This window comes from Staurois parvus, unplaced genomic scaffold (assembly GCF_062004578.1).
Source record: "Staurois parvus isolate SC_StPar_1 unplaced genomic scaffold, SC_StPar_1.0 ptg000840l, whole genome shotgun sequence".
Classification (NCBI taxonomy): Eukaryota; Metazoa; Chordata; class Amphibia; order Anura; family Ranidae; genus Staurois; species Staurois parvus.
The window spans coordinates 348,496-364,532 of NW_028318636.1; the positions used below are offsets into that span (position 1 = coordinate 348,496).

At 45.1% G+C, this 16,037-nt stretch overlaps 1 protein-coding gene across 2 annotated transcripts in view; it reads left to right on the top strand.

Annotated features, from left to right (window-relative positions):
- RASAL1 (RAS protein activator like 1) overlaps positions 1-16,037 on the top strand; it is a 126,620-nt gene that overhangs the window by 67,002 nt on the left and 43,581 nt on the right. For both annotated transcript variants that reach the window (XM_089655420.1, XM_089655421.1), the window contains exon 3: positions 14,554-14,667. In XM_089655420.1, coding sequence (XP_089511546.1) covers positions 14,554-14,667 — 114 coding nt within the window. The remainder of the gene's footprint in view (positions 1-14,553; positions 14,668-16,037) is intronic.

Genomic DNA, 16,037 nt, shown 5'->3' on the forward strand with positions numbered 1-16,037 from the left:
AAGAATTGTCCTCAGGGCCAAAGCCCTTCCATTTGATTAGGAATTGGGCCTGGCCCCCCCTCCTTCGGCACTTTAGGATTGATTCCACCTCAAATTCTTCTTCTCCCTCGACCGTTATGGCTTCCGGGGGTCTCGATTCTCGGTCAGGGAAGGCATCTGGGATTACTGGCTTCAGCAGGGACACATGGAAGACTGGGTGGATTTTGAGTGTGTCAGGAAGGACGAGTTCGTAGGCCACTTCGTTGACCATCCGTTTAATGCAGAAGGGGCCTATAAACTTGGGTCCCAATTTCTTCGACGGACAAAGCATCTTTACATTGGACGTCGCTAGCCAAACCTTCTCCCCAGGCCGCAACACCAGATCTCCCCTCCGTTTCCTGTTGAATGCCTTCCTGTAGTCTTCCTGGGCCCAACTGATGGCCTCTTGAAGCTTCTTATTGTTCGTGGAGAAAAACGTTACTACATCTTGCGTTGCTGGTACTGGGCATTCCGGGACCAAATCCGGGAGGAAGACGGGGTGAAAACCATAGTTGGCAAAGAACGGGGACTGTCCCGTCGCTGAGTGACGGGCGTTGTTGTACGCGAATTCCGCTAGGGGGAGAAGTGGCATCCAGTCATCTTGAGTAAACGAAGTGTAGCATCTCAAGTATTGCTCCAGGGTCTGATTGGTTTTTTCGGTTTGACCGTTAGTTTGAGGGTGGAATGCAGAGGAAAGGGACAATTTGATGTCCAGGGCTTTGCACAGTGCCCTCCAAAATCTTGACGTGAACTGGACCCCTCGGTCCGAGACAATGTCTTCGGGGACCCCATGCAGCCTTACTACCTCACGAATGAAAACTCGCACAGTCTCGGCTGCCGAGGGGGTTTTCTTCAACGGGATGAAGTGGGCCATCTTGGACAAGCGGTCCACGACCACCAGGATTGCCGTGTGGTCTAGTGATGGCGGAAGCTCGACTATAAAGTCTAACGAGATCTTTTGCCAAGGCCGTTCAGGAATCGGTAAGGGTCGCAGCAGACCCCAAACTTTGTTTCTGGATGGCTTGTTCTTTTGGCAGGTGATACAGGACCTTACGTAGCCCTTACAATCTTTAGCCATGTCCGGCCACCAGAAGGAGCGTCGGAGAAGTTCCAGGGTCTTTTCTGGGCCAAAGTGCCCCGCCATCGGATGGTCATGGCAATGGCCCAAGACCAGGGTTCGGGCTTCCTCCGGCACCACAATCCGATCTTCCCTCCATAGGAGTCCCCCCTTGTTCTGGAGGAGCCCTCCGGCTGGGGTAGAGACGGTTGTGGATGCCTCCATTATCTTGGAACGAAGGTCCGACTGAAGGGCCAAGAAGTTACCCGAGGACAGGATGGTGTCGGGTACTGGGATCTCCTTGGCGTCCTCGTACATACGTGATAACGCATCTGGCTTAGTGTTCTTTGATCCAGGCCGGTACGTAATGTGGAAGTTGAATCTAGAAAAGAATAGTGCCCATCTTGCCTGTCGCGGGCGTAGACGCTTGGCGGTTCTCAGATATTCTAGGTTTTTGTGATCAGTAAATATTAAGATGAGGAGCACAGCACCTTCCAGCAGGTACCTCCATTCCTCTAATGCCGTTTTGATCGCCAGTAGCTCTCGATCACCGATATCATAATTCTTCTCTGCTGGGGTAAGCTTCCGTGAGAAGAATGCTACAGGATGGAGCAATTCCTTGGTGCCTTTCCGCTGGGAGAGGATGGAACCTACCGCATTCTCCGATGCATCCACTTCCAGGATGTAGGGCAGGGCGGCGTCTGGGTGACCCAAAATGGGTGCCGAGGTGAACAACTTCTTCAAGGCTTCAAAAGCTTCCTGAGCTTCTGTTGTCCATCTGAACCGGGTTCCCAGCTTGGTTAGCTGAGTAATGGGGGAGACCAGACCCGAGAAGTTCTTGATGAACTTTCGGTAAAAATTTGCAAAACCAATAAATCGTTGGACGCCTTTCCTGTCCGTGGGTTCAGGCCAATCCAGTATTGCAGTGACTTTCTGGGGATCCATCGCGACCCCCGCGGTGGAGATAATCAGGCCCAAGAAAGTAATGCTGGATTGTTCGAAACAACATTTCTCTGCCTTGGCGTACAACCCATGCTGCCGCAATCGCCCCAATACCCTCGCTACATGTATTCTGTGTTCCCCCAAGGAAGGGGAGAAAATCAAACTGTCGTCTAAATAGACGATAACAAAGACATCCAGGAAGTCCCTAAAAATATAATTCACAAAGTGTTGAAACGTGGCCGGAGCATTACACAACCCGAACGGCATGACCAAATATTCAAAATGGCCGAAGCGGGTGCGGAAGGCCGTCTTCCACTCGTCCCCCTCCCTTATGCGAACCAAGTTGTATGCTCCCCTCAAATCCAGCTTTGTAAAAACCACTGCTGTTTTTAAACTTTGGAATAACTCTGGTACTAACGGCAGTGGGTAACGGTTCTTTATCGTGACCCTGTTCAACTCCCTGTAATCGATACACGGCCTCAAGGTTTTGTCCTTTTTTTCAACAAAGAAAATTCCCGCCCCCGCCGGTGAAGTGGAGGGGCGGATGAACCCCTTCTGGAGGCTGTCCTCGATATATTCCTTCAGGGCCCCCAATTCGAGCTCCGAAAGGGGGAAGATTCGCCCAAAAGGAATTTCTGAACCGGGTAACAGGTCAACGGGACAGTCATAAGGGCGGTGGGGGGGTAGAGTATCAGCTCTCCGCTTGCTGAACACTTCTAGAAACTCATGGTAGGCTGCCGGGATTACCTGTTTTAATTCGGCTTCCCCCTCAGAGCACAGGAGGATTTGGGGGACCCCCGGGCCCGAAGTGCGGCAGTATACCCGACAGTATGGAGAAGGGAACGAAATTACTCCGGTCTCCCAGTCAATTTGGGGGTTATGGGCCCGTAACCATGGGAGCCCCAAAATGACTGGGAAGAGGGGTGAAGCTATAGCATCCAGGCGGAGCAGTTCCTGGTGCTGGCCGGCAATGACAGTGGCGATGGAGGGGGTTTCCTGGTTCACTACCCCTGATTTTATCCGGGAACCGTCGGCCAAATAAATATTGAACCCCTTCTGTTTCAATTGGAGAGGAATACCCTGCTGGTGAGCAAAATTAATGTCCAAGAAGCAGCTGCATGCCCCCGAATCAACTATGGCCGATACTTCCACGGTCCTTTCCGGAAGCTGAAAGGAAAGGGGCACCACTAAGTATTGGGATGGACTAACATTGCCAATGGACAAGGCAGAAGAGGTGCACTTACTCAGTTTCTGCGGGCAGGATCGTACCATGTGACCAGCTTCACCACAGTAGAGGCACAGGTTCTGGGATCGTCTGCGCTGATGTTCCTCTGGAGATAGTTTAGGCCGTGCCAGGCCGAGTTGCATAGGTTCAGGGATATCTCCAGGTGGCCGGTTCTAGATGTTTGGCCTAGGTGCTTGACTGGGACCTTGAAATGACCCCCAGGGATTTCCATGACCCTGGCCGGACCTCTCAAACCTGCGTTCCCGCAGTCTACGGTCAATCTTAATAGTCAGTGCAATTAAGTTCTCTAAAGTCTCAGGCACCTCCACCTGGGCGAGCTCATCTTTCAGGCCTTCTGATAGGCCTATACGGAACTGATGCAGGAGAGCAAACTCGTTCCAGCGTGTGTCCCCCATCCAGCGCCTAAATTCAGACGCGTACTCCTCCGCCGCTCGGCGGCCTTGCCGGAGCGTGTACAAAGTAGCTTCAGCAGAAGCTGCCCGCTGTGGGTCATCGTATAGGATGGCCATTGCGTCAAAAAAAATGTCAACCGAACTGAGGTGAGGGTCATTTTTTCCCCGCAGTCGGTGGGCCCAGTCTTGGGGTTCACCCTGCAGGAGGGAGATGACGAACCCCACCTTCACGGATTCAGTCACAAAGGTTCGTGGTTGCAACTCAAAATAGAGAAGACAGGACTCACGGAATGACCTGAAGCGTGTGCGGTCCCCGTGAAAACGTTCCGGCAAGGGTACTCGGGGTTCGGCCGCCGGGAGTGGGGCGGATGCCCCAGAAACCGGCACAGGGGCTGCTACGGCCGGGGGTGCGGGGACCGCGGCCTGTGGGGCAGAAATGGATATAGTGCAGGTCTGGAAGTGATTCTCAATCTGCTGACATCTGTCCTGCAGGGCCGATACTGTGTCAAGTTAGACAGGTACCTGCAGATCTTCTCAAGCGGCGAGGGCCCTCCTCTAGACTCAGTCATGGCCTTCTGGTACTGTAAGGGACCGCCTGGCGGTACCACTAGCACTCCACTGAATAGGCGTCCCCAGCGCACGGAGTCTAAGTCCCAGGGTGCTTGTTCACCAGGGCCCCTGATGGTGGGGATGGACTTGGAGCCTGCGCTGCCAGTGGTGCCCAGCGGGCGGCCGCGGCTTCTACTGCGCATGCGCGAACTCGAACGCCGCGGCCGGCCCGGACCTAGTGCTCGAGTCCCTGCACAGGGCGGCACACTGCGCCTGCGCCGGGACCATCGCGGCGGGAATCGAGAGGATCCCTGACAGCTGGGTTCATGTGCATGGGGAAGAGATGGAGTCAGGATGCACTATGGGAAGAAGGCAGGCTGACAAAGGCAGTGAACTGCTACTGATGTCTTGGTGTCAGATACTACAGCATACCTTCAGAGGTCTAGTGAAGTCCATGCCTCAACGGGCCAGGGCTGTTTGGTGACAAAAGGGGGACTTACTCAGTACTAACTGGGTGGTTATGTTATGGTGGGTAGTGCAAATGTTATGGCTGATCGGTGTATATAATTGGTACCGGGAGTGTTCAAGTTCTGAAATCAACATGGAACCAGGGGAGGCTGCATTAGCCTCATTGGCATAAACACCACTAGCGGGTAACAACTGTGATAAACTAGATGCCTTCCTGGGGTTTGAAACATGAATGCAGAGTCACCAAATAATCATGTAAAAAATTCCACATGACTTGAAATAAGAAGAGCGCTATTCTCCATGAACTGATAATGGAAGCCACATGCAAAAAGTTTGTGAGGCATGAGGTAACAGCTAAGCATACTGAATCATTGATCAACTCATACCTGCTGGAACCGTGCCCACATTCTGTTGCTTATTTTCATGTGGGTGGATAGAGGGGGATAATGGTGAAAATGCTGGTGCTGGCCCCACATGCTGGCAGAGTCACATCAGCAACTTCCAAAATAAAAACCAGGCAGCGCATGGTTTCTAAACCAGGAATGGCCAGAGCATGTGGGCTAAGAATGAAAATATGCATTAATAAAAGGTTGGGCAGTTTTAAAAATGACACAAAAAATAATTTTGGGTTTAATGACACTCTAACTCCTTTTCCTAGAATCACCTGGGCTCCTGGAAACGCCCAGAGTAATATACAATATATTGCCAAATGTATTGGGAAGCCTGCCTTTACACGCACATGAACTTTAACCTCCTTGGCGGTATAATTCTTTCCGATTTTTTGTGCTGAAAGCGGTACCATTTTTTTTGCATGGAAATATGTAGTTTTTTATTGTAGGCTGTAATTTTTAGGAATAACTCACTGAAATCTGTACGAACAAGAGTCTATTAAACATTCCGGATATGATAAAATTTGAAACACGAAATCATAAATTATAATTTAATAATCATAAAAAATAATATAATAATAAATTTAATTCAATAATATAATCAAACCAAAAACACTGAAATTTGAAATACAGAGGCAAATTCGCACATCGCTGAGCAAAGTCGCAAAATCGTTTTCCGTGTCTGACGAATTTCCCCACGAATCATCACTCAATTCTGCAAGTGGTTCTGATTTACTATCGCTGTTCTAAAACCGCTTTTGACGTAAAGGGACGCTTTTTGGACGCCATGGACTTTTCTAAGTTTCCAGGCAGAAAGAACAAAATGCAGGCAGGGCACAGGACAAAGCAGTAGGGACAAAATATATGTGAAATGCATTGAAACAGCAATGACAGCATAAATGACATTTTATTAAAATTTCAAATTTCCCGCCGGTTCTGGCGCCCGTACGTCCCAACGTCACAGGGACCGGAACACAGAAGCCGGATGCCGGCATCAGCCGGAGGAGATGGCCGGGGACGCTGCAGGGGACACATCGCAGGAGCAAAGGACAAGGTAAGTGCTGCAGGGACCCCCAGAGCAACGCCGCATAGTAAGCCCGAGTGTAGCTTGGGGTTACCGCTCTTGGTATAGAAATTTTACCCCGAGCTACACTCGGGATTACCGCTAAGGAGGTTAATGGAATCCCAGTCTTAGTCAGTAGGGTTCAATATTGAGTTGGCCCACCCTGTGCAGCTATAACAGCTTCAACTCTTCTGGGAAGGCTATCCACAGGGTTTAGGATTGTGTCTATGGGAATGTTTGACCATTCTTCTAGAAGTCCATTTGTGAGCTCAGGTACTGATGTCGGACGAGAAGACCTGGTTCTCAGTCTCCACTCTAATTCATTCTAAAGGTGTTCTATCGGGTTGAGGCAGGACTCTGTGTAGGCCAGTCAAGTTCCTCCACCACAAACTTGCTCATCCATGTCTTCATGGACCTTGCTTTGTGCACTGGTGTACAGTCATGTTGGAACAGGAAGGGGCCATCCCCAAACTGTTCCCACAAAGTTGGGAGCATGAAATTGTCCAATATGTCTTGGTATGCTGATGCCCTGAGAATTCCCTTCACTGGTATTAAGGGGCCAAGCCCAACCCCTGAAAAACAACCCCACACCATAATCCCCCCTCCACCAAACTTTACACTTGGAACAATGCAGTCAGGCAAGCACCGTTTTCCTGGCAAGCACTAAACCCAGACATGTCCATCAGATTGCCAGACCAAAAAGCATGATTCATCACTCCAGAGAACATGTCTCCACTGCTCTAGAGTTCAGTGGTGGCGTGCTTTACACCACTGCTGTCAAGGTCCTACCTTTTCCCAGAGGTTATGTTACTCCATGTGCTGGCATCCATCTTGGATTTATGCTGAGCATGGTGGGAGGCTTTTATGCCTTCAGGTCTCTGAGGTCCATCCCCCAGAGGGGTGTGGCTGAGTACATATAAGCCTGTGATCCGCACATGCTCTTTGCACTTGTGTCTTGTGTCTTTGTCTTGCTACAGCTCTGTGTATATGCTCGTGACTCTTCTGGTATTTGACTCGGCTTGTGACTAGACCATTCTCTGTGTTTTCCTTCGATCTGACCTTCCGTTGCTGAACCCGGCCCGTGACCTGTGATTCTCTGTCTACTGTTCTGTACTGTTTTGTCCCGTTGTTGTTGACCCAGCTTGCCTGACTACGCTATTGTCATTCTCACCAGCTACACGCCATTGGCGGCGGCCATTACCGCAGCCGGGGTGTCTCGGGGGCCGCGACCTGGTTCCTGGCTGCGTCAAGTCCATCCCCACCATCAGGGGCCCTGGTGAAGGGCAGCCTGGGACTTAGACTCCGCGCCCTGAGGGACTTCGGTCTGTTGGTGGTGGTTGTCGTCAGCCAGTGCGTTACCCTGCCACTAGGCCTACCTGTCCATTCCACAGCCCTGCCCTGACAACTGCATCTGACACTTTGCACTGCGCTTGGTGATGTAAGGCTTGGCTGCAGTTGCTCGGCCATGGAAACCCGTTCAATGAAGCTCTCTACACACTGTTGTGCTAATCTGAAGGCCACATGAAGTGTTGGGGTCTTTAGCTATTGACTCTGCAGACAGTTGGCAACTTCTGCCCACTGTGCGCTTCAGCATGCGCTGACCCCGCTCTGTCATTTTACGTGGCCTACCACTTTGTGGCTGAGTTGCTGATGTTCCCAGTTGCTTCCACTTTGTTATAATACCACTAACAGTTGACTGTGGAATATTTAGTAGCAAGGACATTTCACAAATGGACTTACAGTGCCTTGATAAAGTATTCATACCCCTTGAAATTTTCCACATTTAGACATGTTACGACCAAAAACATAAATTACATTTTATTGGGAATATATGTGATAAAGTGTAAAAAATTGTGAAGTGAAAGGAAAATGATAAATGGTTTTCAAATTTTTTTACAAATATCTGAAAAGTGTGACATGCATTTGTATTCAGCCCCCGAAGTCAATACTTTGTAGAACCACCTTTCACTGCAATTACAGCTGCAAGGCTTTTTGGGTATGTTTCTACCAGGTTTGCACATCTAGAGCGTGGAATTTTTGCTCATTCTTTGCAAAATAGCTCAAGCGCTGTCAGACTGGATGGAGAGCATCTGTGAACCACAATTTTCAAGTCTTACCACAGATTGGATTTAGGTCTGGGCTTTGACTAACACATGAATATGCTTTGATCTAAAGCATTCCATTGGAGCTCTAGTTGTATGTTTAGGGTCCTTCTCCTGCTGGAAGGTGAATCTCCGGCCCAGTCTCAAGTCTTTTTCAGGCTCTAACAGGTTTGGCTCCATCCATCTTCCCATCAACTTTGACCAGCTTCCCTGTCCCTACTGAAGAAAAGCATTCCCACATCATGATACTGCTACCACCATGTTTCATGGTGGAGATGGTATTTTCAGGTTGATGTGCAGTTTTCGTTTTCCACCACACATAGGGTTTTGCTTTTAGGCCAAAAAGTTTAATTTTGGTCTTTTCTGACAAGAGCACCTTCTTCCACTTGTTTGCTGTGTCCCCTACATGGCTTCTTGCAAACTGCAAACGGGACTTCTTATTGCTTTCTTTTTGCCACTCTTCCACAAAGGCCAGACTTGTGGAGTGCACGACTAATAATTGTCTTGTGGACAGATTCCCCCACCTGAGCTGTGGATCTCTGCAGCTCCTCCAGAGTTACCATGGGCCTCTTGGCTGCTTCTCTGAATAATGCTTTCCTTGCCCGGCCTGTCAGTTTAGGTGGATGGCCATATCTTGGTAGGCTTGCAGTTGTGCCATGCTCTTTTTATTTTCGGATGATGGACTGAACAGTGCTCCGTGAGATGCTCAAAACTTGGGATATTTTTTTTATATTCTAACCCTGCTTTAAACTTCTCCACAATTTTATTCCTGACCTCTCTGGTGTGTTCCTTGCCCTTCATGATTCTGTTTGTTCACAACTGTTCTCTAACAAACCTCTAAGGGCTTCACAGAACAGCTGTATTTATACTGAGATTAAATTACACACAGGTGGACTCTATTTACTAATTACTTGACTTCTAAAAGCAATCGGATCCACTAGATTTTAGTTAGGGGTATCAGAGTAAAGGGGGCTAAATACACCACACTTTTCAGATATTTATTTGTAAAAAAGTTTGAAAACTATAATTTTCCCTAAACTTCACACTTGTGTGGCCACTATGAGCTGGTCTATCACATTAAATCCCAATAAAATAAATTTATGTTTTTGGTGGTAACACGACAAAATGTGGAAAATTTCAAGGGGTATGAATACTTTTTAAAGGGACTGTATTGCACTGATGGCAACCTATCACAGTACCACACATGAATTCACTGAGCTCCTGAGAGCGACCCATTCTTTCACAAATGTTTGTAGAAGCAGTCTGCATGCCTAGGTGCTTGATTTTACACACCTGTGGCCATGAAGGTGATTGGAACACCTGAATCCAATGATTTGGAGGGGTGTCTCAATACTATTGGCAGTATAGTGTATGTTTATTGCCCTCAACAGCTCAGAGAAACTGTACCTGATGAAACATAGGGTGGCTAGGCAGGTGGTCTGCATTTATGTGTATGGTTCCCCACTATTAGTCCTGGTGTGCAGGTAGCCGGACAGAAGCCCAGTAGCACACAGCTTTCACCGAAGACCCAGCCACTGTGGAGAGAACTTCCCCATTTGCTGTCAGAGTTCTGTATTTCAAGTGGGGAGGCCTTGTGCCTAAAGTTGCTCACCTGTGTTACTAGCCCCTGTATTAGCAGCTCTGAAATCCCTCCAGCTTGTCACTTGTATTTACTAGATTTAGCCTGGACTTCACTGTGAGTCCTGTCTGTGAGGATAAGTTAGTTAACTGATTATATTATGTACTGTTTATTGAAGTAGTGATTTTTCTCTAGGCTTCATTACTTTAGAACCTTATTGAGACACTGCACAGCTTCATAATCTTTTAACATTGTTCTGTACAGTATGTATACTCTTTACTATTCTCACACTGTTTGTAGTGTTAGAGTATGTTTGTGTTTGACTGGTCAGGTCATAAAAGGTTGCAGAAATTTTACTACGAGCACTACTAATCACAAATGTATGGTAGTGTACACTGCTAGAAACAGAAATGCCTTTACTAATGACACTTAGGGTCATATTTACAAAGCAGTGAGTTTGATATTCATCAAACACTTTACTGCAGGTGAAGCAATCAGTTGATGCAATTTAAAACATATACACCAGGTATAGGGTTGCTACCTTTTTTTTGGTAACAAAAAATAGTGGCCTTCTGATCTCTCTGTTCATAACATTGGCAAAATCCCAGCCAGGTGACAGCCCTAAATATGAAGATACAGTCAAGTCCATAAATATTGGGACATCGACACAATTCTAACATTTTTGGCTCTATACACCACCACAATGAATTTGAAATGAAACAAACAAGATGTGCTTTAACTGCAGACTGACAGCTTTAATTTGAGGGTATTTACATCCAAATCAGGTGAACGGTGTAGGAATTACAACAGTTTGCATATGTGCCTCCCACTTGTTAAGGGACCAAAAGTAATGGGACAATTGGCTTCACAGCTGTTCCATGGCCAGGTGTGTGTTATTTCCTCATTATCCCAATTACAATGAGCAGATAAAAGGTCCAGAGTTCATTTCAAGTGTGCTATTTGCATTTGGAATCTGTTGCTGTCAACTCTCAAGATGAGATCCAAAGAGCTGTCACTATCAGTGAAGCAAGCTATCATTAGGCTGAAAAAACAAAACAAACCCATCAGAGAGATAGCAAAAACATTAGGCTTGGCCAAAACAACTGTTTGGAACATTCTTAAAAAGAAGGAACGCACTGGTGAGCTCAGCAACACCAAAAGACCTGGAAGACCACAGAAAACAACTGTGGTGGATGACCGAAGAATTCTTTCCCTGGTGAAGAAAACACCCGTCACAACAGTTGGCCAAATCAAGAACACTCTCCAGGAGGTAGGTGTATGTGTGTCAAGGTCAACAATCAAGAGAAGACTTCACCAGAGTGAATACAGATTGTTCACCACAAGATGTAAACCATTGGTGAGCCTCAAAAACAGGAAAGCCAGATTAGAGTTTGCCAAACGACATCTAAAAAAGCCTTCACAGTTCTGGAACAACATCCTATGGATAGATGAGACCAAGATCAACTTGTACCAGAGTGATGGGAAGAGAAGAGTATGGAGAAGGAAAGGAACTGCTCATGATCCTAAGCATACCACCTCATCAGTGAAGCATGGTGGTGGTAGTGTCATGGCGTGGGCATGTATGGCTGCCAATGGAACTGGTTCTCTTGTATTTATTGATGTGACTGCTGACAAAAGCAGCAGGATGAATTCTGAAGTGTTTTGGGCAATATTATCTGCTCATATTCAGCCAAATGCTTCAGAACTCATTGGACGCCGCTTTACAGTGCAGATGGACAATGACCCAAAGCATACTGCAAAAGCAACCAAAGAGTTTTTTTAAGGGAAAGAAGTGGAATGTTATGCAATGGCCAAGTCAATCACATGACCTGAATCCGATTGAGCATGCATTTCACTTGCTGAAGACAAAACTGAAGGGAAAATGCCCCAAGAACAAGCAGGAACTGAAGACAGTGGCAGTAGAGGCCTGGCAGAGCATCACCAGGGATGAAACCCAGCGTATGGTGATGTCTATGCATTCCAGACTTCAGGCTGTAATTGACTGCAAAGGATTTGCAACCAAGTATTAAAAAGTGAAAGTTTGATTTATGATTATTATTCTGTCCCATTACTTTTGGTCCCTTAACAAGTGGGAGGCACATATGCAAACTGTTGTAATTCCTACACCGTTCACCTGATTTGGATGTAAATACCCTCAAATTAAAGCTGACAGACTGCAGTTAAAGTACATCTTGTTCGTTTCATTTCAAATCCATTGTGGTGGTGTATAGAGCCAAAAATGTTAGAATTGTGTCGATGTCCCAATATTTATGGACCTGACTGTATGTCTCGCATTCACTGGTTTATAAATGTACCCCTTAGAAACACCCCACCTTTTATGGACTCCTGGGAAGATAGGTGTGTTGGGGGTGCTTCCTGTGCTGTCAGGGCATAGGTGAAAACAGTAGCCTCAGTTTTCTAACACCACCATTAAAAACTAATTACATATTCCCCTACTTAACTACCTTCAGCCAGGGTATTAGTTCCAGCACGCAGTGCAGCACTTGAATTATGCAGGAAACTTTCCACACTTTTATAACAAGTACCATAATTCTAATGAATATTGTGTTCTGGTTTACATCTAGCCTTAGACAAATCAGGGAAGGTAAAAGAAGGAATTACACATATTCGGAACCTAACATACTGCTCCTAATTGAAGCTAGGAATTTATAATATGCTAGCAGCCACTGGAAAAAGTTAATATACTAACAATAACAATGGTACTTCATGAAAACTAAATGTAATTATTCAAATGCATACACATCATAGTCAGCAATTTATTTTAAAAAAACTCATGGAGTATTTGGGCACTGGTAAAATGATGTACACACAAAAAGCCCACTTTAACCACTTCCTACATGTAGGACGTCATATGACATCCTCAGTGTAAATTGGTTATACGGGGATGATGCCTGCAGGTACAGGCATCATCCTGGTATCACCATCGTTTACATTTTACCAACCATTTGGGTATTACTTTTTGTTGTGTTCACTAAAATTCTTCTAGCAAAAAAAGCAGATTGTGCAGTAGCATTTTCTTTTTTAAAGCTCCAAAAACTGGATAAAAAAAAATGCTGGCAATAACGTTCTAGTACCGTTCAGAAGCATTTAGGAGCATTGGAGTTTTATTAGCATTTTTACAGTACCTGTAGAAGAAAAAATAAAGCTAGAAAAAGGCTGTTAGGGGTGTTTTAGGAGTGTTTAGCGGATTTTTTTTTTGCTGGAAAAAACGCTCCAAAAAACCCTACAAAAACAATTTTTATTTCAGCTCTTAGATGCTGAAGCTCAAAAAATGCTAATAGCTTTAAGTAGTGTGCATTAACACATAGGATAATATTATTTTGTTTCTGGGAGCCGAGAAAATGCTAATAACAGCTTCTAGAAGCTTAAATGCTAGTGTGCATGGAACTTTAGAATTGGCCTGGGTGGCGAGTGGTTAAACAATAAAGATCCTTGCTAGAACTTGTGCGCACAGCTACAGAATGGCCATACAGTGTGTATAAGTGCCAGTGAGCGCCAGAAACCAAAATAAAGCAATTCAAAGCAACCTCACCTATCCATCTATGTCTCCATGGCATTTCTGGCCCTGGCAGTCCTTCGTAAGGGCAGATGAATATTGTAGCATTTACTTCCTGGAATTCATCTGACCTTAGCTCAGGCATGCAGGCAGGAGGGTGTGCTTCGCTGAGAAAACCCCTCCTGAAGACTCCTGAGACGTATGACATCATTTGCCTAGGCCTGGAAACCAGAAAGTAACTGAAATGTTAAAAAAAAAAAAAAATCAAACAAGTAAATATGATATACTTTCTTACCTATTTTCTAATGCTAGCAGCATAAGAATTATAGTCAATGTTGATTGGGAGAGTGAAGTTCCATTTTAAATTCAAACCTATCTTGAAAGTGATTTGTGGTGCAGAAAGCAGAGAGAGAGGAGGATGTTACACTGCACAGGCACCAGTACACATACCCCTACTTCCCTCCCACTGATGCTGTACATAGATATCTTTGATTATTTTGTAGAGAATTACACACAGCTCAGATTAAGGTTAATTTAACACAGTGACTGTCTTTACCGGGTGTAATTCTCAGTGTATTGCTTTCACTCGTTGCCAGGATTTAGACTTTACTGGTTATAGAAACGGCTCCCAGGAATTCAGATGCCCCTGTGCCTCTGCACAGGCGATATGTCAGGACCTACTCCATCTTCAAAAATGTTACTTTTTAATAAAAGTTGTACTTTGTACTGTAATAACATTTATGTACATTTGTCACTGCTCTCTGTTTTAATTTTTAACTTTTTGAGACAAACAATATTATATTGTTATCAAAGTAACTGAAAGAGAATGGGTAATCTTTTCAAGATTACTTGTAATGGAATGCAGGGCATTTCATTAAGGTTCTAGGTGTAAGAATAAAACTGCAAAGTATCCCATATGGAGGATACTCCCATAGATCTAATCTAAGTTGTACCCTAATCTGTCTAAGCTATTTTTGTATTGTGAGAGAGGTACTACTGTTGCATGATCACGTACATGACAAAAGCTAGACATGATATAGGGACACCTGCCAATTCCTGTGCGAGATGCCCAGATGTCAGTATATGTGTATACTCTTTTACTATTTGAAAAAAAAGTTGTTTATACAGAAGTTAGCTTTTCTGTTTAAATGATAATAAAAATAATTGGAAACAAAAAAGAGAATGGGTTAATGTTGTAGGTGTCACATTTTTCTGTTGTATTTCTTTATAGCACAGCCACTGTCTGGAAGGATCTGAACCCATTTTGGGGGGAAGAGTTCACCCTGCACCTCCCTCTTGGCTTCCACACACTCTCATTCTATGTGATGGATGAAGACACAATTGGGTAAGATGGCTTGATTTTCTATTTCTACTATTCTGGGTCTGTGTGTATATGCAGACATGGACAAATTTGTTGGTAGAAATGATGGGCCATGTAACAACTTGACCACCAGAAGGTTTTGCCCCCTTCATGACTAGAGCATTTCTTGCTATTCAGCACTACGCTATTTGAACTGGCAATTGCATGGTCATGCAACATTGTAAACAAATGAAATTTATATATTTTTTTCACACAAATAAAGCTTTTATTGGTGGTATTTTCTAATTTCTGTTATAAAACCTTTCCAATAAAAACAATCAAATTTCTTCAGAAATGTAGTCCAAAATGTATTCTGCTATATTTTTTTGGTATAAAAAAAAACTCCTAATAAATGTATATTAATTGGTTTGTGTGAAATCTTCTACAAACTATGGTATATATACTGGAAATTACACAGCTGTAGACGCTATACTGGTGGTAATGGTGGTGATCAGCGACTTTTAGTGCTATAGTGTGATAGTGTGGCGGGCAATCTGGAGGTAGCTGAACAAAAATGTCTGTTAAAAAAAGAAATCCAAATAAATGTATATTAATTGGTTTGTGCGAAAGTTCTAGTGTCTACAAACTATGGTATATATACTGCTATTTACATAGCTATGTAACATTACTAGTAATGGCGGTGTTCAGTGATTTATATTGGGACTGTGATAGTGTGGACAGCAATCTGGTGCTGGCTGATACTGGCTGGGAGGTACAGTAACTAACACTGACATCAATAGTGATACTAATACAATGATCAGTGTTATACTGTTTACTATCACTGTACTAATGACATTGGCTGAGAAGGGGTTAACATCTAAGGGCTAATCAAAGGGTTAACTGTGTGCCGAGCAGTGTGCAATGTGTGCTGCATTTACGCTACTATATGTTTGGTTTTTTCTCCCTGCTTTGTAGGGAGAGGAAACAGCCAGATCGCTGTTTTCAATACACAGATTTCTGTGTTTTTGTGTGTGATTGACCACAGCCAATCAGCTGACTTCAGTCAAAATCTTTCAGCTACCAAACTTGTGCTGTGTCCAGTCACAGCATGGGTTGGCAGGGGATGTGGGCATGTGTGCCCCAAATGCAGGAGAAAAGCTGTAACGTGTCAGTACGTTGGCTGGCCTGCAGCTGCCGCTTACTCACAGTACTACTACTCTGGGCAGGCAGCAAATGGTTAATAGTGTCCTGTCATCATTCAAAGCATGTTCAAACCTATAAATGGAGAAAACAAATCTTACCCAAGCTCAACTGCTCTATTCACCACATGGAGACAGGAGACCGGAGCACTGTCCACTCCTCACAGCAGATATCCACGATAGCCGCCAACTCGGAAAGCTTCTTAATAAAAATCT